Genomic DNA, 26,250 nt, shown 5'->3' on the forward strand with positions numbered 1-26,250 from the left:
AATGCAATTTATATGCGATGTACAGGAGTACAAAAATATAGCTGACAGAGCGCAATGTTCACGTCATTTATATCCATTTGGGACCCATGTGAACTAAATATTTCAATAAAAAAAAATAAAAATCTATGGATGGAAAAATGGCAAAAAAGTGTCAATTTGGCCATTTGTGCGCTAGTTTATGTTACGGTGTTTAAGGCCAAGAATAATTATTTTTTTTCTAATATTTTGGGAAGTGATAAAACACAACATGTTTATGATTTTAAACTTATTTTTCTTTCTATTATTTCAAGCCCCCTAGGATACTTCAACCATGGGGGGTCTGATCATTCATACAATATACTGCAACAGCAGTGCATTGTAGTATATAGTAATTTTACTGCTGATCGGATTGGCCTGTGGCTCAATATACACAATGAGGCAGATTTACTTACCCGGTCCTGTCGCGATCCAGTGGCGCGCTCTCTGTGGAGGATTCGGGTCTTCAAGCGATTCACTAAGGTAACGCGCCCGATGTCCACCAGGTGTCGCTGCTGTGCTGGAGTTCGACGGATTTCACCATCCTATGCTTTTTAAAAAAAAAAAAAAAAGCCGGTTTTCTGAATCCGTCGGGTTTTCCGGCGGCAACGCCACCCGATTTCTGTCGCATGCATGCCGGCGCCGATACGTCACAATACGATCGCGTGGGCCAAAAACCCGGGGCAATTCAGGGAAAAACGGCGCAAATCGGGAAACCCGACGAAAAATAGCGATTCGGGCCCTTAGTAAATTACCCCCAATATGTCTATGAGACTGTAGGCTGTCATGGCCTCCGTTCTGTGCCCTCTGATAAAGTCATGAGGGCCTCAGATATTCCATCCAAGATGGCGTTCCCCACCGGTAACGCCGTGGTCGAACAGGTTAACTTCTGCAATAAAATAGCAGCAGTTAGATAGGTGTCTGCTGTGTTATACAGCTGATGCCCACCGTGTATGGAGAGCCCTTGTAATCAGGGCCCTCGTTCCTATTGTCCATCTGATTATTTTACTACCCTGTTTTATTTGTACAGAGCTACAGAATATGATGATGCCATATAAATAATTTTTAAAAACTACTATTGCCAGCATTGTTCCATTTCCATCTGCAGGGTATCCGAGAATGTTTAAGCAGGTGTGCATGATGGGAGTGGTAGTTTCACAATAGCCAAGGTGCAGAAGGTTGTTAACCCCTTTCCCTACAGTCACTCGCCGTTAGACATTTCTACTGATATTAATTTGTATTTCTTGCAATTTAAAAATAAAAATACAAACTATTCTTAGAATTCTGCAATGTCGTTCCTCTATTATTATTCTTGGAACATTATGAAAATGTTGATGACTACCCCTACCCCTTGTAAAATGGTCATACTATCCAATGAATAAGGGGGATGTACAGCCAGGTAGCTATTGGTTAATGCATTTCCAGGAGGAACAACAGAGGAACAGAAGAGTAAATTCTAACAAAAGATGCATCAGCATTGTAAAAGTCTTGTTACTTTCATGAAATTTAAGACAACTTTTTTTTTAATTTTTTTTAAAAGAGGACCTTTCACCACTGCAACCCCTCTGAGTCCTGGAAAAGGGGGGGGGGGGGTTCTCAGATTCCAGCAAAATTAGAATTTTTCCCCCTTTCCTGCAGAATTGCTGAGTAACCACTAAGTTTTGACACCCAATTTACCAATTACCTCTATAATGTCAGGTGGGTGGTGCCAGGCTGTCCACCCACTTGACCGTATACAACCCACTTAGCATACAGCGTGTTAAAACTTACATTGATGGTTACTTGGGAATGGTGGGGGCTAGAGAAGAAAATTCTAACCGTGTCAGAATCAGTAGAACCACCCCCAATAAATGAGTCAAGGTGGCGGCGTCTTAAAAACCCTTTTCCAATGTAGTTACGTCATAACCCAAGTCTGCGAACTACAACACAACAACAGGCGCCATTAAACAAGGCAATTATTTTATTCGCAAGAAGCGACTGCAATTTCACAATGGAATGGTAACAAAAAAAAAAAAATATATATATAAAACAAATACATAATAAAGTATGTGCACCCCAACCGACCGGGGGCAACTAAGTGGCCTATACGGTGTTAAAAATCCAGACGTCAGAGTCCGTAATGGCCAACGCTCACCCACATTCTCCGGGATCAGGGAATGGCGATGAAGTTTCTTTTTTGTAAATCCACTTTTTTTTTGTACAGTTAAAAGCCAAGGGAGAGTTTCCTTAACCCCCGAGCTACCAGAGGGATTGATAAGAACCCTTTACACAAAGGGATTGAATGGTGTAAACAAGGGGAGGAGGAGGCACCGAGATCTCGCAGAGAGAAAGTGCTAAAACCATATTAAAAAATAAAAAATATAATTATGTACGGGATGAGTGGAGGAGCGACGATTCACATCTGTAGCGGGTGAGTTAAGACTGTGGATGCAAGATTCAGGCTTGTGGGGGGGATTGGGGGGGGTCACAGTTTCACAGTTCCTGGGGGGAGGCTGTCGTTGCAGAGTCTGTAATACCGGAGGTCGTTGACCAGACGATGAACGCTCTGAGTAAACGAGGGCAGGTCCTGTATGGGAAGACAAGAGGAGTGTTAGATCATAGTGGTGGCATCAGAGGGGTTACCTAGGCTTTGCCAATGATTATCTTCACAGCAATCTTATTGGTTTGGGAGGCATTTGAGCTGCCCCAATGGACCGGACAGTATTTTGCATGCGACCTCATGCCATAGATCCCACTCCTTTTTAACCACTTCGGTGCCAAAGTCAATGCTGACCGTGGCATCTAAGTGGTTAATAGAGCCAGATCCTGGGACAGAAGAGTTGGGTGGCAGCTGTATAATACAGCAGGCACATGTAATAATACAAAGAATATATATCTGTAGCTGCAACAAGTCGTCCTCACCCTTTCCATCTTGAAGTTGCGAGCGAGGACGCTCTTCTGGCCGCTATCAAGGCCCTGGCAGCCGCCTAAGAACTCGGGTAAGAAGGCGGAGAAGAAAGTGCTGAAGTCCACAGACGCCATATTGTAGACAGCGATACCGATTTCCTCCTGGAGAAGATCATGGGACTTGTGGATAAGAACCTGAAGTAAAACACTGACAAACTGAGGCAGCATCATGGCCCGGAACAGTTTCTAGAGGAAGAGAAGAGACTATGGTCAGTAGATGGTAATGTTACAAGTGTTCAGAACACTAAATCTTATTACAACCCCTTTAAAAGGCGATTCACCGGGCTCCCAGACACGGCATGCAAGCTCAGCTCTTCTGAGTATACACATGTTCCCATTGGGGTGATGGAAACAAGCCACAGCACAACACCTCCGGAAGAACACAGGATGAAGGATAATTGGGAAATCTCTGATGAGATGCATGGGAATATATGCAAATTGGGTTTCCAGGATAGGATAAGTAAAACCACACTTCTTTTAGCCTCCTGGTAAGGCAGCTCAAGCATGACTTTCAGGAAGCCTAAGACATGATGCGGGATTAGGACCAATTCAGTATATCTATTGCAGAAGGAACAAATTCACAGTTCTAGACAGAGCTGCTTCCACCTTGTTGACTGTCTTCAGTACAGTGTAGGAACGGGTTTGGCTAAGTGAGTGTTTTGAGAGCCATATTAGATACATGTCCACCCCATATCACACCTCACCTTATGGTACAACTTGTGTTTGCTGTTCAGGGTCTCCAGATAGCCAAGATTTTGCTTGAAAAGATGGATATCGGGCTGCAGAAATGATTGACCAAACGCCTGAGGTAACACAGATTATTGCATAGTTAATTTACAGTCATCTGTACATCAGAGAATCTTCCAACTTTGGAAGTAGCTCTTTAAATGAAGGAGACTACTACAAAGCTGCTTGGACTGACCTGCATGACGCCAATGAACTGTGCCTGGTTCTCCATGGGCTCATCGCCGCCATCTCGGTGCACACTGGCCAGGACGGAGGATCGGTAGAAATACCTCCAATTGTGGTGCAGGAGCTGGAAGAGCAGCTCAAATAGCTCGGCCTTTACATCGGGGGATGGACGCTGAGCAAAGATTACAAGACAGAGGAAAATCAAATTCGCTGACACAAGAGTTCTCTTTATTAATGCTTTGTGACTCTTCCAGCACCAAAGGATAGTGTATACACGTCTGAATTGTAAGGGGTCCGATCACTGGAATCCCTGGCAAATAGGCAGAACAGGGTTTGCAAGTTGCTCTGAGATGCCCAATACTGCATGGGACCTCTGTCCCAGAAGAGCTTTAAGGTGCAGGTTTAAAATAACCAGCTCCTCATTGACTTCTATTGGACATCTGACTCTTATGCCCCTTCGAAGTCAATGGAGTGCATGATGGGGCACCAATTGGGTTTGTCCTGTGCGCCACTAAACTCAGTGGCGTCATAGTGGCAGCCAATCCACATGTCTTATGCAGGTCTGCAGATCACAGGGTTCCCAGCAAGCGGATCCCCCACAGCGATCAGACATTTATCCTCTTAAAAGGGTTTTATAATAAGTTGCATTTATCCCGTATTCAAAGAGCCAAATGATGAGCACTTACCTCTGCAATAATGGGGTAGAGCTGCTCCATGCAGAGGGACAGAATACTTGGCAAGAAAGGTTTGAAGGCCGGGCCAGGCTCCTGGACTACAACCTGCAGGATCTTCAGAAACTTCTCCACCACGTGGCAGCCGGCGCTGCCCTCCTGTAAGATGCTCTCCGCCAGCTGCTCCCTGCACACAGGGTGCCATACAATAAGTACTGGGTGTAATAACCCGGACAGGATGTCAGGATATGGGGGGATAGTTACCTGGTAAACATGTTGAGGAAGGTCTGGATGATCTGCTCAGTGAATGGCACCCCCATTTGTACCCTGAGTCCTTGGAATAAGGCCAAGAAAAAGCTGAGCATCTCTTCGGTCACATCTAGGGGAGAAGAAGAGCAGGAAGGTGACATGTGCACAAGCAATTTGCCAAAAACACAAATGTATAACATAGAAATCCTCCTCCCTATGAGACCTGTCCCAATTTCACAACATAGCACTCTTATTAGACATCACACCAGCGCACGCGGCTGCGAGACAGCGTTATGTTATCCCTCTATGGAGACTGTTAATCCGGGAGAGTTTCCCGACCAAGGTGTTGGGTTCTGCAAGTTCTCTACTAGTCATTGCCCTTCTGACAATACCCCCTATACCTTGTATTACCATCTCTATTTATACACAGGATAGTGTGGAGAATCTGCAGGATGTCATCTATGGGAAGTCCAACAGTGGCCACAGAGGATATCCATATGCCTGGCTGACAGACATGTCCTCTGACTCCTCTAATAACATGCACACTTGATAGAAGTGAAATAAGAGGATTGAGAGGTGAACGGTGTAATAAAAAAACTCTCAACAACAACAAAAGTTCGGCCAAGTTTAAGTCCCCCAAGCATCAAAACAGTCAGGTTCTCTCTGTGGGGCTGATGTTCCATGAGATCCTTCCTCACCGAGGGAGCTCTGGGTTGTCCCAACAAAAACCCTTATCCATAGATCCGCAGATTGATTGGCAACCAACTACTGAGACTTCAAGTGATGGAAAACCAGGGATCAAAAGTTCTGAGGCCCCTGTGAATGAGATCTTGGTGCACATCTTAGACTTTCACTCTATTTACTCCCATGGGGTTGTGAGTGAATGAAGTAATGGCTACACATGTGCATAATCCACAGGGAGGACTCTTTCATTCCTCAGTGGTTCCCAATGCAGTGAGGATGGGATCAGAGTCTTTAATGTGGAAGGGGAAACCTACAGTATAAGTTACTGAACTCATCTACCTATAGTTTCCACATACCTGACTGGTGGATGTACGCTGGGAAGAGGGCGAGGGAGAGCTGAGCAGACTCCTGCATAGACTGGTAGCAGGTCTGCCGGGATTTGGTGCCCTCGCCGGAGATGTTCTCTACAATGTCCTTCAACACCCCCAGCGTCTGACAGATGACCCGCTTAGCTAGGGGAGAAAAAGACAGAAACCGTCAGAGGAAACCATTATAGATTTCAGTGATGGCTGCTGCGTACCGATACTCACTGGCTTCAAGTTGTCCCTTCCTCTGAGGAGGCGCTGTAGCCTTCAGCTGGCGGTATTCTCTGGTCAGGCTATTTAGGAGGTTGGCATGATGACTAGAGCGCTCTGCCCACTGCTGCTCTCCTTCTGGGACATTTGGCCATGGGAGGAGAAGGACATTAGACAGAGCGCGACATAGCAGCACCTGAGCCTGCAGGACGGAGAAGAACATTCAGTGCAAGAAATGGTGGCGGATTGAGATCCATAGAGAGCATGGAGAACCCGGATCACCCTTCTGTGTAAGGAGCTGCACCCACAGCACCAGGACTATGGTGCACATACCCAAACGCCACCTACCTCTTCTGGTAATCTCTGCGCAGAACTATCAGTCACGCGGCTGAACACCTTCTGGACGGCAGGAATGTTGATCAGGAATACGTGCCGCACCGTGGTGGCCACAGAGACCAGCAGATGGCACGCCGAGAGCAGCAGCTTTTCTGGTACCTGCAAAGACTCAAGAATAAGCAAAGTGCCTCTAAAACCAGCTCTATCCCAACCATCTCCTCCAGGACTCACCTTGGTGCTGATGAGAGGGGGCAGCGCCTCCATCGCAGTGGAGATTATAGACACAAACTGCTGAGGGTTCTGGTGCTGAACCTCACTGTAGAAGCGAGCGAGCCAGTGGGAGTAAGCCTGTAACGCTGCCAGGGACTGGGCATGGCTGCCAGGGGTAAACACCGCAGATATTATGTACTGTAGAAACCTGTTATTTATACCCTTCCCTTGTACTCATCTATAATACAGCATGCCAGACCGCCAACTCACACCTCATCTGCCAAGCAGGAGCCCCACACAAGTCAGGAGGAGATACTCACACATCTACAAGATCCGGCTTCAGCACCGATGGCACCGCCGTCTCCATGTTGTAGGGCTTGATCTCGGAGCCGTACAATGTGACTTTGACCAACCTGGGGGAGACATTGTGAACAATTACGTTTAATTGAACAATGCGAGTGGCTGCTCCCCAACAATCATGAGAATGTGGGTTATGTCCCCCCTAAACAATGGAGTGGCCGTTCCAGCATGTATCTAAGCAATAATTGGAGAAGCCGTACACAATCAACCTGCCGCTCCATCAATTAGGGGGCACCGGATCCATATTCTTGTGATCAGATTGTTATCCTACATCTTTTGGGTACGGGAGAACAACTCCCTAAGAAATCTCCAGTGTTAGGTGCCAAGCATTACCTCTCCACTACGGTAAGGGCATCGTTAAAGCGCGCCTCAAACACATCACCGATGAAGTACTCCGCAAGTCTCCCGACAGCCTGGAGGAGGGAGCTCAGGTCCCGCAAGGAGCAGTGCAAGCGGCGGCAGTCGTTTTCAGCAGTGACATTGAGACGCTGCTCTGTAAGGGCAGAGGAATCCTTTATAGATTATCTGGTGTACATATACAGCAATCCTATACCATACACCCCCTGCCTATGACGTGCTTGTGTCACTACTGATGATGTCAGTGTGCAGAGGGCATGGACGTGTCTCCCCCCACTATTCACGTGAAGAGAGGAGCTATAAAACTTGTACAAGAGGACGTACTGTACACCCTTTGCAAAACTTAAAGAATTATTGAATATTTTCTATTTTCATGCTCAGATCTCTTTAAGGGGGGGGGGGGGGTTTGGACCCCACTAATCTGATTTTGTTCACCTGTACAATAGTTAATCCAAGAAAAACTCAAATTTGAAAAGTCTTACCCATTGCCAATGATACGTACCTGCCCCGGTGCTCACTATACACTGCTGCAGCCCCAGATACACCTCCAGGTTCTCCCGCAGCGCGGCAAACTGCAAAGAGACAATCAGGACTATGTTATACTAAAGGCAATGTCTAACCCTGCAAAAACTGATATATACAGAATAGGATCAGTCATGAATAATGGAATGTGGTGACCGGACACGAGAAAACCCCCTTAAAGGACACCTGTCATCAGGTCTGTGTCACTTGTCCTGTCACTACTACCTGTTGGAGCAGCTCACAAGGATCCCATCCCAGCCTTTATCTAGTTATTTCATACATTAATTATTGTAAAATCATCTTTTCTTTATTATGTAAATGAGGCTGGTCACATGGTCAGAGGCAGTGATGTCACCCCTGTTACCCCTCCCCTCTCCTCCCCCTGCTCATGTCTGTGTGTAATGTATAGTAAAGCATGGCTAGTGTGTGTGTGCTGCATCTGCTGACATGCTGCATCCTCCTAATACACAGGTGAGAGACACAGACATCAGCTACACATGAATCTGACATGTTCTGCTGTAACATGGCTGCCTGGAGCTGCTGTATCTCTCCTATACACACACACAGGCTGCAGGGGGCGTGGCCACCAGCACCAGGAAGCACATCATTATACAGCCTCACATCATTATACAGGCTGTCAGTCATGCACTGGGGGTGTGGCTGTGCCTCCCACTCATGAATAGAGTGGACAGCTTGAATATGCTAATGCTTCATTGGACATCTCACAGGTCATTTGCATACAGCTTTAGGACCTCATTGCTTAGGTTTACAGGCATGTAGAGGGACAATGAAGGGATAGAGGCAATGCTCTCTAATGGCAGTTTATGAAAATATATTTAGTTTAGGGGGGTTATTTTGCATGACGGGTTCTCTTTAAGACCGAGAAGAAGGCGGAGAACAGACTGCAGATACTAAATGGTGTCTCCCTGTCCCCGAATATGAAATGCTTAAAGGGTTGTCCCACGAACCACAGGATAGAGCCTATCTTGCTGATCGGTGGGGGTCTCAGTGATGAGAGCCCCACAGATCAAGAGAATGAGGGGTCCCAGGTACTTCAGTCGAACCCCTCGTCCTTTCCTCGCACATGACCGTTCTGCTCCATACATTTCAATGGAGCTGACAGAAATTGCCGAGCGCTGCCAATCTCCGGGAGCAACGATGGGCCAACTGAAATACCTGGGACCCCTTGTTCGCTTGATCTTTGGGGGTCTCATTGCCGAGACCCCCATCTATCAGTAAGTTAGGCCCTATCCATAGGTCTGTGGAAGAACCCCTTTAACTAACATACAGGTCATTGGCGTCACATTATGTTGGTGTAATACTTCAGTTGTCCTGTGGTGGAGCTACAGAGAAAACTATTGCTTCCCGGTTTCCCTGAAGATCGCATATGATTGAAGTAGATCATCGTATCAGCTCATTGGTAAGAAAATATTTTATCAAAAAGAGGAACCTCCGGTGGGTAACCCTTAAAGGTAATGTCACAGAGAGAGGTCTCAGAGGAGGTAATAGACTTTACATCCCACTGCAGTATAATAAAAACTCCGGTTACGCTTCACTTATTGCCAAATCTGCATTCACTGCCGCTACCTGCAAGAAAGTTGAGCGTATTCCCGATGGGAACATGAAAAGAGAAAATTGGGGGAAGTTCAGGGAAATCCACTTACTACAAATTGTCCAATTTACTAAAGATATTAAAAAGGAGCCAGAAATTGGATCGTGAAGGAAAAACGTCGCCACTACCAGAGATGATAAAGATCTCAAACCTCAGTAGACAGGAAAAAGCATAAAATGGAAAGTGGAGGAGACTGTCTCCGGCTCCAGATATCCGATCCATTATAAGGGAAAATGGACTTGGAGGTGGGGGCAGTGCTCAGCGAAATAACACCAGACGCTGGTATATAGTATATGTAATACCATAATAACAGTGAGTGCAGCTCTGGAGTATAATACAGGATGTAACTCAGGATCACTACAGGATAAGTAATGTCATGTATGTACACAGTGACTGCACCAGCAGCAGGATAGTGAGTGCAGCTCTGGAGTATAATACAGGATGTAACTCAGGATCACTACAGGATAAGTAATGTCATGTATGTACACAGTGACTGCACCAGCAGCAGAATAGTGAGTGCAGCTCTGAGGTATAATACAGGATGTAACTCAGGATCCGTACAGGATAAGTAATGCCATGTATGTACACAGTGACTGCACCAGCAGCAGAATAGTGAGTGCAGCTCTGGAGTATAATAGAGGATGTAACTCAGGATCAGTACAGGATAAGTAATGTCATGTATGTACACAGTGACTGCACCAGCAGCAGAATAGTGAGTGCAGCTCTGGAGTATAATACAGGATGTAACTCAGGATCAGTACAGGATAAGTAATGTCATGTATGTACACAGTGACTGCACCAGCAGCAGAATAGTGAGTGCAGCTCTGGAGTATAATACAGGATGTAACTCAGGATCAGTACAGGATAAGTAATGTCATGTATGTACACAGTGACTGCACCAGCAGCAGAATAGTGAGTACAGCTCTGGAGTATATTACATGATATAACTCAGGATCAGTACAGGATAAGTAATGTCATGTATGTACACAGTGACTGCACCAGCAGCAGAATAATGAGTGGAGCTCTGGGTGACCAGAGACAAAGAAGAATCCAGTACTCACCAATGTACTGAAGGCATGTGTGGGGAGCAGTTCCATGATTTTGGCGACCACTTCCAAGCTGTGACGTAGATATTTCTGCCACTCCGTCTGCTGCTGCAGATGATACAACACACAGGGCAGTGCATTAAAATGAGACCTCAGAATATTAGAAGTGATTGCAGATTTCCTCCAGTAACAGCGCCCCCCCTGCCCATAAGGAACCTATAAGGTATTGCAGTCGAGCACCACTTACATCATCGTCCAACGTCTCGTCATCCAACTCCTCTAACTGCGTCTGGTTGTAGCGAAACTGGATCCGATTCAGCACCTCAGTGAGCAGCAGCACCAGAGCGTCCTCGTACCTGGGAGGGATGGAATATTATAATACAATGACCCCCTGATCTGAGGTCACAGGTTAAGACCCCCCTCTGTCACCTCGTACTCACCTTCCAATAATGGCCTCTCTGTCTTCTAGTCTGTTTCTTATCTTGTTTGTCAGATAGTCTAAAAAGAGGGCCCAGATATCGAGACACGAGAGATAACCTTCATGTGACGGCTGCGGGGACAAAAATTATATATATATTTTTTAAAAATCACTCCCTTAAAGGGTCATGTGCAAACCCAAACCCTTTTTAAACGAAATGCAGTCATCAGTACTGCCATCCATAGTGCGGGCGTTATTGCTCCTGAAGATCACGTGTGAAAAATGGATTCTAGGATTGCAGCTTCTCCAAGTGCAATGTGGGCGTGTCCTCACACTGCTGAGCTCTGAGCTCTCTGCATTGAACTACTCCATGGTCTCTTCCCTCTGCTATATGTAAAAGCTGCAGTAGGATTCTGATTTAACATTACTGCCGTCACCCACAAAACAAGGGTTAAAGTACGGAGTAGATTAATGCAGAGAGCCAAGAGCACAGCAGTGTGAGGACACGCTCCCTAGTGCCACAATCCTGGAATATAAAGCTGAAAGGATTGCATGTCTATAGAAAACCTCCATCCACAGCCAGGGCACTGGCGACATCCACAGTGAATGCAGGTCTCATGGCTTAAAGGGGCGGTACCCTGCCCAACCCATTACCTGGTGAAAGGTGTATTTGAAGAGCAGCGCCAGGAACTCTACTACGGGGAACTGTGCGTTGGACTCTATTCTTCTCAGGTGGACGCTGACAAAGAGGCGAAGGAAGTCCGTAAACTTTTCCACGTAACTGCAAGGACATTAAAAGGGGAGGTTACCGACCCACTGGGCAATATCAGAACACCGTATCAAGTTGGGAGACTCAACTTTACGTCCGCCTGAAAGGCATGCCCTGTAAGGGTTAATAGGAGTCACCCAGCTTTCCACGTCAGAGTTAGAATCCTCAAAGAACTTTAGAATTCTAAGTATTTTCATAAAAGGCGATGGTAATGTGCGGCTCCGGCCTGGGGTGTGCGGTGACCTCACTGGGTCGGGGTGACCAGAGACTGCAGAGGATCAGAGCACAGAGGCGGGCATCACTGCCCATGTAATGGCATCCGTTTGATGCGGTTTATATCGAGCAACGCCAATGTGATTATCTCTGGGATCAGGCTGTAAAGAAGTCAGAATCATCAGCAAGACGACCAGAGGAGCATCATTACCGATGAATCCGCCGGCTGCAGGAGGACAATGTGACCGCGACCAGGGCTCTGACCCCCATCTTACCAGATTCTCACTCCACTGCTTAAACTTTACTCATCAATGCACAGGCCCAAATGTACACATCTTCACAGCCTCAAAGGGGACCTGTCAGCAGGTGTGACCGTACAGTACTGCAACCATTGTTTGGTCTAGTCCGTAGAAATGTCTGTAATTAGACCTCTGTCTATGTTGTTAGTAGCAGCAGGACTGAGTTTGATGAGTGGTGAGGGTCCTACTTCTGAAACGATCACGTAAACAGGATCCGCTGATCTGGAGAATGGGGATCCCGTTCTCACTAAAGGGTAGAATATGTGCCACACCGATCCATTCTGTTGTTAGAGTGTGCCGGAGAGAACCCAGCACTGTGTTTAGCCATCTCTGGCAGTCACATTGTCAGTGAATGAAGCAGCCAGATGTCGCTCCACCTATTAGTGAAAACGGGATCTCCATTCTCCAGATCACAGGACCCTCACATAACCATCATGAGAACAGGATCCCATGATCTGGAGAATGAGGATCCCGTTCTCACTAATGGGTGAAACGTTAAGAGTATGTGTCGCACCAATCCATTCTGTCCCATGGGAGTGCCGGAGAGAACCAAGAGCTGTACTCAGCCATCTCTGGCAGTCACATGATCAGTGAATGGAGCAGCAGGACGTCACTCCACCCATTTGCGAGAACGGGATCCCCATTCTCCAGATTACAGGATCCTGTTCTCGTAATACTAAGCTGCCCCAGAAGTAGGACTCTCCCCACTCATCTAGTTCACAGTCATGCTGCTACTAACAAGATACACAGAGGGGTCTTGTGATCAGTGGTGGTCCCAGCAGTAGGACCCTCACTGGTCATCTAGTTATCACCTATCCTGTGTAAATATTTGGGCAGTACCTCTCATCCAGCTCCTCCAGGCGGCTGCGCACACTGTGGGCGTTCGTCTCTCGGGTTATCCTCTGCAGGAGGTAAAATGTCTGCTGGCACACGCGTAACAGATATTCCTGGAACTCCAGGGGGACACAGTTCTTGCACATCAGTTCATTAATGCAAGACATCGCTAAGACCCCCAGGCGATTACAGTCCTGCTGTGAGGTGGGCAATGTCAGTGGCAGCGGAGGGCTGCTGGTGCCCCCGCCATTAAGGGTCACGGCATTCGTATTGTTGACGGCGCAAGTCCTACGTGACCGGGTATCGCAACCCAGGCGGGCAAAGTGAAAGATGGTGGTGAGCAGCGAGGGGGTGATGCTTGCCGAGAGGGGGATCCAACTGAAGAGATGCGAGAGGCACTCGAGGGCCAGGGCACAGATACGCTCGCTCTCTGCCTCCAGGCTCGGAGGTGGTTGGCTCAGCTGCTTCGTCAAGGCCGGGGTGTGCACAAGGTTACTGAGAAGGTCGTCTGCAAGACAAGGAACATTTTTTAAGAAAAAAAACAGCACCACTCCGTACTAATGGTTGTGTGCGGTACTGCAGCTCAGCCACAATGACATAAATGGAAATGGGCTGCAATACCAGGCACAACACAACATATGTGCACTTGTTTTTGGAATTAGTAGCCTGGACAATCCCTTTAAATAATACATGCAATGATCTTTATAGCTATGTCTTAAAGCTACCAACCCCATTGTAACCACATTTTTGTTGATCATCTCAAAGCATCACAAATGCAAAATGAAGCAGCTCTGCCATTCACCATTCACACAGATTTTTCATGGTTTTGTGGCTACAGCACACAGACATCTCTATGGTCACAGACTACAAACAAGTCCTGTGTAGTCACACTTATCATTTCCATACCAAACACAATAGTTATGTACATTGGATTAGTATGTAGTCAGCAATAGAAATAATGTATTAAGGGCCTGATGGAGATTTAATATAGATTCTGTTTAAAGGGGTCCTCTACAGTCATGAAATAATTGACAATTTCTCCATATACTTTCTGTATCAATTCCTCACAGTGTTCTAGATCTCTGCTTGCTGCCCTTCTATAGGAATCATCACAGTTTACTTCCTACAGATAAAAACTGATCCGTGGTCATGTGATGTCACACAAGGACACGGCTCTTATAACATACAGCTCTGATATAACAAGCCGTGCGACATAACGAGCCGGGCCTCTGTGCGACATCCCATGACCAGGGATATTACGAGCTGTGCACCTGTGTGACATCCCATGACCACTGATATACCGAGTCTTGCACCTGTGTGTCATCACATGACCAGGGACCCGTTTTCTATCCAGAGGAAGTAAACAATGAAGCTTCCTATATAATGACAGCAAGCAGAGATCTAGAGAATCTTGAGGAATTGATACAGAAAGTATTTTGGACGATTATATAACCTTTCATTACACAAACCTTAATCATTTGAGGAAAGTGCATGACCCCCTAAAAGGGGAAGCTAGAAGCGATAACCATAGATAATCATAAGGAATATCTCCTGGTCCCTCCTGGCTGTGTGTGGTGATACAGATAAGTCCTTCTACATGTATGTGCCCCATGGTGATGTCATTTGTAGAATTACCATCATTTTGAGAAATGGAGAAGAATATAATAAAATTACATAAATATACAGTGGTGTATTTTTTTTTTTTTAAAAACCCTATATACACCAGTCACTCAGATGTGCAGGGAAGCTGCATACACCCCCGTTACTAACTAAACTACCTACCTCGCCTGTATCTACACCGCAACACTCCCAGCATGGCCTGACAACTGCCACTAGATACAAACCACACACAGTGATAGCGCCCCCTACCATGCACTACCCTGCAGCTTCAAGGTCGCCGAGCTCCATCACTGTAAAACCTTGACATTTCCTCAAACCCATGTAAAGACATGGAATTCATATCCGTATCATTACGCTACACATCTCAAGGATGCTTCCAGCAGGGCACGGGTCTTTAGCAAGCACTGCCCGCGGCTGGCACTGACCCATCCAACCCAAACCCGGCTCTCACCGGACCTCATTTGCAGCAAATGTAAAGAACTAAAACACTGACTATTTGTGTGACCCGAATAAGAGAGACCTATTGTAAGAGACATGGAGTACTGGGCGGGAAGCGATGCAGGAGGAGATTCTAGGGGGATCCCACTTACCAGGTTTTTTGGGGAAGTAGCAAAGAGTGTCCTCTCTATCATCAGTGTAGTCAGCCATGTAGCACAAGTGTAAAACACACTCTGGGTACAAAAATGGCATCACCTGATCATAGAGGTTTCATCCAGGGCTGCACAAAACAGGCCGGACTCCATGCAGTTGCAGCAGCATTGTGTACACTGCAGCAGATACATACACATTGTATGCTGCCCTTGCATGAAATCGGGACCACACAGGTACAGGATGTCCCCTATATTTCGGTTAAGTAATATGTGAATAAGCCTCTAGGCAGCGTTCACACACTGCAGCATCAATATTTTTATTTTGTCCCTTCCAGGAAAAGCGCCACCCTGGTGTGATGGTCTTGTCTGGTACTGCAGCTTGTATCAAGACAACAAGAATAAGTGAAATACCAGACACAGCCAATGTATTTTGGCCATTTCCCAGGCCGGGATGTACATCCTTGATGCCATCTGTACAGGTTACATATAAGTTACGAAACGGATGAGATCATATTGTGTCGCAACTTGTGGGACCCATTTAAAAACACATCCCAGCATGGGAAGTCCGATGACATGTGTAGTAAGTGACAAAGCCTCACCCCCATCGTGAGATAGAAGCGTAAAGTGCTCAGCCACATTACACAAGGGAACCACAAAAAGCTTTCGTGAACAGGAAGGAAATGGGTAACAGGCCATTGATCTCCGGGGAAATGTCATCCATGGCGGAAGACGAAAACACCAAGGCTCATAGGGTGCTGCAGTGTGACAATGGCGGGAGGTGGGTGCAATGATGTGCAATACTAGAGAAAATTCAGTCTTCCTTAAAGTGGTTGAAAAATAGGATTACCGTATATACTCGTGTATAAGCCGAGATTTTCAGCACAAAAAATGTGCTGAAAAACCTCGCCTCGGCTTATACACGAGTCAGTGATAAAAATAAATACATTAATACTCACCCTCCGGTGTCCCCGATGTTCCTCGCGGCTCCCGATCCCTGTCGCGGCTCCCGGCGGCTTCTTCACTGGCCGGGAGATCGCGCTGGCCGTCGCACACTGTGATGCGACGCTGTCGCCGCAGATGACGTCATCAGCGGCGACAGCGCGGCATCACAGTGTGCGACGGCCAGCGCGATCTCCCGGCCAGTGAAGACGCCGCCGGGAGCCGCGACAGGGATCGGGAGCCGCGAGGAACATCGGGGACACCGGAGGGTGAGTATTAAGTATTAAGCCCCCAGCAGTATTTACTGCTGGGGGCTGTGCTGCATACTGCTGGGGGCTGGTTGGCTGTATACTACATGGGGGCTGGTTGGCTGTATACTACATGGGGGCTGGTTGGCTGTATACTACATGGGGGCTGGTTGGCTGTATACTACATGGGGGCTGGTTGGCTGTATACTACATGGGGGCTGGTTGGCTGTATACTACATGGGGGCTGGTTGGCTGTATACTACATGGGGGCTGGTTGGCTGTATACTACATGGGGGCTGGTTGGCTGTATACTACATGGGGGCTGGTTGGCTGTATACTACATGGGGGCTGGTTGGCTGTATACTACATGGGGGCTGGTTGGCTGTATACTACATGGGGGCTGGTTGGCTGTATACTACATGGGGGCTGGTTGGCTGTATACTACATGGGGGCTGGTTGGCTGTATACTACATGGGGGCTGGTTGGCTGTATACTACACCCTCGGCTTATACTCGAGTCAATAGGTTTTCCCAGTTTTCGGTGGTAAAATTAGGGGTCTCGGCTTATACTCAGGTCGGCTTATACTCGAGTATATACGGTATGTTTTTACAAAAACAGCGCCACCCCTGACTATGGTTGGTGCTGGTATTGCAGCTCAGCTGTGTAGAGATGAATGGAGCTTAGTTGCAATTCCATGCACTACCAATGGTCAGGAGAGGAGCGGTTCTTGGAAGATGGCAGCGGTGTTCTTCCTTATGTTAGGACCTTAAAAGGTCCCAACATAAGGACCACCACCTGCTAAGGTTTCAGTAATCAATAGTGGACTTAACCACCTTTTGCCCAGGTTTTTATGAACGAGTAAAACGGCAGGCCGAGCATGAACCCTGCCAGTCCATTCAATTCTATTGTATCGCCAAACTTTGGCCACTCCCACAGAAGCCGCCCAGTTCTCCTAATTGCTGGGATCCCAATTTCATGATCATGGGGGTTCCACCTGTCTGATCCTCACTGATTAGGAAGTTTCCTCCTATCCTTGGACTAGGGATACATTCCTAAGTTGGCACATATCCTATGAGTTTGTCCACTTACCTGCATCTGAAGCAGTTGGCGATGGTGGAGGGGTGGCTGCGGTTACGCTGTGCTTATCCCATATGCTCTCCAGAACTCCTGAGTATTTAATAGAAAGATGCGTCATGAGGGACAGGAAATAAAACACGCCCTGGTTCCTTTAAACAAAATATCTTGGAAATTAGGTTTATATCCGCAGGCAAATGTCTATGCAAATAGCCCTGTAGACGGAGCCAAAAAGTCGTCAGCGCTCGGCCAGGAATGAAAATGAAAGCAAACAGGTTCCTTCTCTGTAACGGGTTCTAATCCGACATTTGTTTATATGACAAAGGCCTCAGCGAGCGGCAGAGCCGTGTATCCCCGGTGCCCCCATTCTTCTACATAGCCCCCAACCAAAGGTCTCCCTTACCACAATAACCAGTATTGTCTTGTAGTAGAATCATCTTTGTTGTATCTAGAAATGGAGGTTATATAAGAACCAGTGGATATGTTTCATCCATGTCCCAGAAACAAAACTTTCACATCTTAGTGACCCATGGGTGAAGGCAAACGTTACAGATTATCCACCACTGCAGTCATTAAAGGGGTTTTCCAGGAATAGAGACAGTCCACTGGAGGGCTGGCACATCCTTACCCTTACCCCATCTCCCAAATCATTCTGGTACTTCCTGTTTATGGTCAAGCCAGGCTAGAGGTTCTGGAGAAGGAGGGGAGGGGGCACGTCAAGGGACCCACTTCGTCCAATTAGTGGCTTCCTAGAACCGGGAGACAACAAAAAGGACGTCCCCTGGTCAACATAAGGGATGCCCTATGGTCTGAGGAGGATACACATTGGATTAGGAGGTCCCCATGATCTCACTGTGCTAAAATGCAGGCCCAAAAACCAGAAGTACAGGAGCTGGGAAAGAATGTAGCTCCCCAGCCCCATCGGAAAACTCTTTTGAGGAACATGACCACTGGACCTACCGCAATCTGAAGAACAGGAGACCAGAATTCCCCCTGACCGTCATACAGAATGGGACAGGTTTATCCTCCTCCCTATAAGTTTCTATAGAAGTTCTGGGTTCAGCTAAACAGATAAATGACTATTAGCGGCCCCAACCTGTCAGCAGGCCCAGCACGGTTGGCACTTGCTCCAGCAGCAGTTTGCGCAGTTCCTCTTTCCTGGCAACGCTCAGGTCCTCCCGGGGACATGCCAACTCCTCCGATGCAGTCTTCAGCATAATCAACCCCAATGGAGTCGTGCTGGGGGTCTGGATGAGCTGCACCAGGAGAGACAGAGGGCCACAATGAGTACAGGCTTCCATACAAGACTATTACATGCACCCAGACAGAGACCCCCGTACCTGCAGGATGTTGGTGAAGAAGTCATGGTAGAACATGGGCCAGTCCTGTCTGCCCATGTCCACAATCACCTTACATAACTTGTTACAGATGAAGCCAGGAAGAGCTTTGTGCTGGCTCAGGAGGAGCTTGGGCAAGGAGCTGCGGATCTCCATCTTCTCCTCCGATGGGACGCCCAGCCACATCTTATTGATCAAGTTCTGCAGGATAAACACAATGTTTAAAAAACTTCCCCAACTTTATCTCAGACAAATAAAAGCCAATCACTGGCCTCAAGAACAGCGGCCTCAGTCAAACGAGACCAAGGCAGAGATCATCAAACACAGATACTGAGAAATAGACAATTCCTATAAGAGGACTAGGAAGTAGCTGACTGTGATAACATGTCCTCACCTCAAACACGCTGAGACTGTACATCAGGACGTAGTCATTGTGTGAGCTGGACAGGAAGTAGAAGCAGAACCTCCAGGCTCCGAGCTGCTGAGCAAAGTTATTCAGCAAAGCCTCTGCACAGAAGAGCAAAGTCAGGAGTCAATGAGGAGGAAAGAAAACACAGGGAAGCAGGAACAACAGCTCACCATACCCAGACTTGCTGGGATTTGTAGTCATATCAGGCTCTGATATAATGGAATTCACAGGACAGACACTAGCTGTGACTGGCAGACCCCAATATTGTAGAGAGGAGTGGACCCAACCTTCCCATTAGGGTTTGGCTGCCCGACCCAGACATGTTACTGAGCGAACAGTCATGGCTGTGATTGGCAAGAGGGGCCCTTCAGGTCAATCATAGCCATGGCTGAAAGCCACGGGCATCAGTTTGGCCACCAATCCGGCAATACGTCTGCGCCTAGCAGTCGAACCCGAACCCTGAATGGGAACATCGGGTCCACTCCTCTCCAAGTATGAGCTTTACTGGAGGATGTGTAATGTGCCCATAAAACTGACGTGCTGCACATTTATACACTTTTTAGCCTAAACGGTTTTCCAGTCTCGGGATGTGATCACTTTCACTGACATTAAAGGAAATTTACCATTTGATTTGATGCATTACAAACCAAACATACCTCGAGAATGCTGTAGCTAGACTGATGCAGAAACATATCTTGTTTAATCTCTGAGCCGAGTGGCTTTGCTGAAAAATCTATTATAAAATTATAATAATGAAGCTCGGTCGCCGTTTCCTTTCACATTAGTTATGCACTGCTCGAGAGAATGATGTAACCACTGCGCTATCCCTGACAGGCAGAAGTAATCAATTGCTGCACTATCCCCTAGCTGCTGTGTATGAGTGATCCAGCTCGGCTTGATTAGTTCTGTCTGCACAGTTCAGGCTGTAATGTGCTTATGTAGGCACCCAGCTTTCCCAAGGTCCTGAATTTTATAATTGTTTTTTTCAGCAAAACCACTCAGTGCAGAGATTAAACAAGTTATGTTTCTGCACTAGTGTAGCTACAGCATTCTCAAGGTATGTTTGGTTCATAATGCATAAAAACAAATGGCAGATTTTCTTTAAGCAGAGATCTTGTGCACTATTGGAAAGCTGAAAAAACTGGAGTGCACTTATCCGTGCTATGGCCTGGTACAGACAGGAGGTAAAACCTCACAAGATCGGGGATAGCCCAGCCGGGTTTTTGCTTTTTTAAACCACCCAGGAGGAAGTTACACATAATATAACACATGCAACAGTCTGCTCTGCAAAGTTTTACCACGTCCAGGAATGGTGGCTCAGGTCACTGTGTTTTCCCCTTACCCAAACTGGTGGGGTCCAACCTCGGCTCTTGGGGAACTACAACTCCCAGCATGAACTGGCAGATATTCTAGTAGTAGTTTCTCCAAAACATGCAAGAATATTTACTTATCCAGTAACAATGATGTCACCTCTGCAGCAGGGTATACTAGAGCATTGCCCATGTCCTGACCCAGGCTTCTCCCTCCTCCTCCCTGCCTTTAGGCAATATCCAAGAATACAGTCCACCATGAGGAGTATCTATGTTACTCTCAGCTTACTATCCACACATCCTAGAAGTGTCATGTCTATACTGGAGCCAGGGAATTGCATCGTAAAACCCCTTGCATTGGAGTAATGGGCAGCAAATTCCACACGTGAAACAACGCTGCAGGCATCCACATTGCTCCAAGTGTAGTGTTACAAGTCAGCCATATAATATATGGACATGAAGAATCTCTTTACTCACCAGTGACAGCCCCCACCCATCCTCTATGACGTCCATATAACCTCACAGAGCTTGTGGGTAGAGGTAGTCTTACTGAGACATCCCCTTTAAATGGGGAGATCATCAAACAACATTTTCCCAGGGTATATGATGTGTGGGACTCCAGTGATCACAAGAATGGGGGTCCCGCTGTTCAGACCTGTCCACTACATTTACAGAGTAGAATCCCGATCCCTGTGATGGGGACACTAGTATCAGACTCTGATCCCATAAAATTGAATAAGATTAAGGAAAACATAAGAAAAACCGTTACAAATACAATTGCACCAATGAACAGAAAGATCACCCACGTGAACTTGCGGCTGGTGATCACGTGACATAATTACACGTCAGTATCACCCAAGACCCCAGACCACCTTCTGCGTGCGACTCTGCTCCGGCTGAGATTCACCCCTCAGGTTATCCAATAGCAGCAGTATCATCCAAGGTCGCCTAAAAATACCCCCCCCCAATGTATTAAGTCATAAGCGTCACCGTTTGGCTCACCGATTTCTCTTTTCCGGTCATTGGACGTGCTGGTGTGAAAGAACTCGCTCATGAGACTCTCCAGCGCCCGCAGCGAGGCCTCCTCCGACGCCTGGAAATACAACAGGATTAGAAAGTCAGATGGTGGTAATTGTATATAGAGCAGACAGCACTGGCAGGACTACAACTCCCAGCATGGCAGAACATTCTTCACATAAAATTACATCATCCCCTATAGTCATCGTGCAGGGACCTACAGCCTCCCAGCCATCGTGCAGATTATATTAATTAAGCACCTACCCTTAAGAAAGGTCATTAAAATCCTATCAGTGGTCTGACACGTGGCACCGCTGGTGATCAGCTTTTTGACTGTGCTGCAGTCCTTAAAGCACAGCACTGTAATGTGTATAGTGGCTGCGCTTGGTATTACATGGCACTTGCATGGTCTTCACTAGGATGGAACTGCAGGCAGGCTATGTTGCACCACAACTGCTGATAAGCGGTATGCCAGGAGTTAGACCCCTTCCCTGATTGGATGTCGATTAAAAAATATAAAAATCCTACGAACCCCTTTAAATTTGCCCCCCCCCCCCCCCATCACAAATGTATTTATTGTTCCATTCTGTACAGATCACAGGGCGGCTTCACTGTGCTAGAATACAGAAAACCCCAAGAGTCAGTCCCAACTATTAATGCCCACATCTGTAGATGCTTCCTGGGAGCTAACTATCCTCATAGCCACAGGTTGGCCATCACCTGATATATGTTTACATGCTGCTGCACTAGATAGCAATAACACAGGCCCTATATAACCATCACTGCAGGAATACGTAGTATACAGGCCGGAAAAAAAAAAATTAAAAATAGCATCAGTGTATAATGAAGATGGACCAGTTTGCCATTAGGCGAGGATCTTGTAAGTTATGTAAATATTATGGAGTTACCTGACCGAAACCATTGGTTGTGACAATACAGAGAGCAGCCAGTGTTAGGTATTGTCCCTGGAGAGTAATCATACCGCTGTGTGACCGCTGGTCTGTGATGTATGATGGATTTATATTACAGGATAATAATACTGGTCTCCTCACACTGCTGTGCTCTGTGCATTAACCTGCTGCTCAGCCCATCCCCTCCTCTCTGACGGACTGTTATAGTCTTTAACCAGAAGCCCGCTACAGGTCTCACACCGAGCTGAAAAAAAAAAGGCAGTGGAGCAATTGCATGCACAGAGCACAGAAGTGTGAGGACATGTCACCAGCTACCACCATGGAATATAAACAAAGGTCTGATTACACACAATTCTAGGGGGAAACAACTCTGGCTGTTGTCTGAAAGAGAGGGTCTCATGTCTAAAACCAACTATGTTACCTCAATATGTCATCACCTGGAGATCAGTGGGGTCTGACCTATGAGCTCCAAGATTTTATTATTTTTTTTTTTTTTTAAATGGAAGGGTCATCATGCTAGTATAGTAAGGCCGCGTTCACACGCTCCAGTTTGGAAACAATTCTCTATTCAATTCAACTGAAACGCATGTGATCGGTAACGAGCACCACATACTTTGCGTTATTTCCATGGGTAACGTGTCGTGGTGCTCATTACCGTTCGCAGGCGTTTGATTTGAAGCAGCTATATGAGGAGAAGCCCCTCCGGCGTCCTATTGAATTGCGTTTCAGAAGGTGAGGTGTGAACGCAGTCTGAGTATTCCTGGAAGGAGCTCGGTGCTAGACCACTGCAGCCCCTCTACACTGGAGCAGCAGGGGGTCCTAGAGACAGGACCTGCCATGGTCTCTGTAACATCAAACCCAAAAATTTCCAGTTATAACTGTCACTACCACGTGGTTAAAGAGCAGAGGCGCGGTATACGAACCGAAATCCGAAACCTACCACATGGCACGTACCCTGCAGACACCCCAGTGCAGATGTGTCGCCCTATAACCCCCCTATGACCCACCACTCACCATCCTGTGATGTCTTCTCCCGTGTGTCAGCGCCTCCGCCCGCGGGTCATGTCCCAGCGCCCGCTAGATGTGCTCCCGGGGGGGTAAATCAGGTTATAACAGTATAAAATATCCTGGTGATGTGCTGGAAGCGCTGCGGCCCTCGCCCTGGGGCCACACTAACACATCACTACATAAAATCACACACAGGGTGACCCCCTCTAACACCCCAATGGGGGAGACCTACTACTGGGGTATCCCATAGGGGCAGCAGCATGAGGGGGCAATGCCAGGCAGAAATGAATGGTGAAGGGAAAAAACGGAAGATTACTGCCAATACGGTGACTGGGCGGCCGATATACGGAACATGTGGCCCCTGTCAGAGTCAGGGGCCACACCCATGCAGGGATGTATATACGGGGGGGTCAGAGGTCAGCCTTCACCACTCCCATAGGGGGTCTCTCTAGCCAGCTGGCTTTCCGCTTCCGGTCGAGAGCAGCACTGCCTCTGCCGTTTCCTTTCCGTCGTCTGCCCCCGTTTAATTGACAGAGCCGTACACTCCTTCCGCCTGGCCGGAAGTCATCCTGGCCGGCCCGGGACCGGAGCCAATCAGATAACGTTGAAAAGAAAGAGAGGCGGGACGATTGGTTGGAGTAACCAATCAGCGCGGCTAATGACGTGGGCGGCCATGTTGGTAGAGGAATGTTTCGTCTTAGCTTCTGGAATCGACCAATGGGAGAGGAGGAAAGAGAACTGCCGGAGCTGGAGGAGACTCGTCACGTGACGCGTGCTTGTGCAGCTCCTGGCCGCCATATTGGTGGTGGAACAGATGGGGGTGACACAGATCTGACAGGTTTTCAGTAATGGAGACGACGTGGAATTATCGCATGCGTTTTTTTTCTAATGAACTGAAGCTATTTGTACTGGGAGTAGTAGTAACATCATGGAATGTTCTAGGTTATGTGTAGATGGTGGTTTTCTGGACCATATAACGAATTTTGGTCAGAGGTAGATGTGAGGGGTCAGCATAGCTCGGAGAGTTACCAGGGAGAAGGGAAAAAAAAATGTTGGTGCTGACCACGTCCTCTTTCCCCCACACCGTGACTTTTAGGGGGTCACATGCCCCATTGCATGACGTCAGCACCCAGTATACTTAATAATAATCTTTATGTAGCGCCATCATATTCCGTAGCGCTTTACACATAATAGGGGACATATAGGGGTCATAGCTCCGACTTCTGGGGTGAAGAAAGAGGGACAAAAAGAGTGGCGCGTCACAAATGTTTTTTGCATAATAAACCACTTCCCCTCAGTATAATTAATAGAATATGGGCACAGTATATTATCACAATGCCCCAATCCCCCTCCTATTGTCCCTTTCTCTCCTCCCCCTCTTATTATTATTTAATCCTTTAAATATTGTGGTCCCCTCTGTCCTCCATACTCCCTTATATTGTGGCCCCCTCTGTCCTCCATGCTCCCTTATATTGTGGCCCCCTCTGTCCTCCATGCTCCCTTATATTGTGGCCCCCTCTGTCCTCCATGCTCCCTTATATTGTGGCCCCCTCTGTCCTCCATGCTCACTTATATTGTGGCCCCCTCTGTCCTCCATGCTCCCTTATATTGTGGCCCCCTCTGTCCTCCATGCTCACTTATATTGGCTCCCCCTCTGTTCTCCATGCTCACTTATATTGTGGCCCCCTCTGTCCTCCATGCTCACTTATATTGTGGCCCCCTCTGTCCTCCATGCTCACTTATATTGTGGCCCCCTCTGTCCTCCATGCTCACTTATATTGTGGCCCCCTCTGTCCTCCATGCTCACTTATATTGTGGCCCCCTCTGTCCTCCATGCTCACTTATATTGTGGCCCCTCTGTCCTCCATGCTCCCTTATATTGTGGCCCCCTCTGTCCTCCATGCTCCCTTATATTGTGGCCCCCTCTGTCCTCCATGCTCACTTAAATTGTGGCCCCCTCTGTCCTCCATGCTCACTTATATTGTGGCCCCCTCTGTCCTCCATGCTCACTTATATTGTGGCCCCCTCTGTCCTCCATGCTCACTTATATTGTGGCCCCCTCTGTCCTCCATGCTCACTTATATTGTGGCCCCCTCTGTCCTCCATGCTCACTTATATTGTGGCCCCCTCTGTTCTCCATGCTCACTTATATTGTGGCCCCCTCTGTCCTCCATGCTCACTTATATTGTGGCCCCCTCTGTCCTCCATCCTCACTTATATTGTGGCCCCATCTGTCCTCCATGCTCACTTATATTGTGGCCCCCTCTGTCCTCCATGCTCACTTATATTGTGGCCCCCTCTGTCCTCCATGCTCACTTATATTGTGGCCCCCTCTGTCCTCCATGCTCACTTATATTTTGGCCCCCTCTGTCCTCCATCCTCACTTATATTGTGGCCCCCTTTGTCCTCCATCCTCACTTATATTGTGGACCCCTTTGTCCTCCATGCTCACTTATATTGTGGACCCCTCTGTCCTCCATGCTCACTTATATTGTGGCCCCCTCTGTCCTCCATGCTCACTTATATTGTGGCCCCCTCTGTCCTCCATGCTCACTTATATTGTGGCCCCCTCTGTCCTCCATGCTCTTTTATATTGTGGCCCCCTCTGTCCTCCATGCTCTTTTATATTGTGGACCCCTCTGTCCTCCATGCTCACTTATATTGTGGCCCCCTCTGTCCTCCATGCTCACTTATATTGTGGCCCCCTCTGTCCTCCATGCTCACTTATATTGTGGCCCCCTCTGTCCTCCATGCTCACT

The 26,250-nt window shown here is 47.5% G+C and overlaps 1 protein-coding gene across 1 annotated transcript; it reads right to left on the bottom strand.

The window, feature by feature from the left end:
• Positions 1-1,957: 1,957 nt before the first annotated feature.
• Positions 1,958-24,087, bottom strand: XPO6 (exportin 6). Its single transcript, XM_072120120.1, has 24 exons — positions 23,498-24,087; positions 21,558-21,648; positions 19,231-19,343; positions 18,840-19,037; positions 18,596-18,755; positions 17,515-17,592; positions 13,035-13,536; positions 11,568-11,694; positions 10,936-11,045; positions 10,743-10,851; positions 10,511-10,603; positions 7,818-7,887; positions 7,292-7,451; positions 6,919-7,011; positions 6,620-6,764; positions 6,401-6,547; positions 6,068-6,254; positions 5,834-5,989; positions 4,809-4,923; positions 4,560-4,731; positions 3,884-4,045; positions 3,666-3,764; positions 2,917-3,147; positions 1,958-2,581 (listed from the first exon to the last, which is right to left on the bottom strand). The coding sequence occupies exons 1-24, from the start codon at positions 23,498-23,500 to the stop codon at positions 2,480-2,482; spliced, it is 3,423 nt and encodes a 1,140-aa protein (XP_071976221.1). The 5' UTR covers positions 23,501-24,087; the 3' UTR covers positions 1,958-2,479.
• Between the last annotated feature and the right edge of the window lie 2,163 nt (positions 24,088-26,250).

This window comes from Engystomops pustulosus, chromosome 8, assembly GCF_040894005.1.
Source record: "Engystomops pustulosus chromosome 8, aEngPut4.maternal, whole genome shotgun sequence".
NCBI lineage: Eukaryota > Metazoa > Chordata > Amphibia > Anura > Leptodactylidae > Engystomops > Engystomops pustulosus.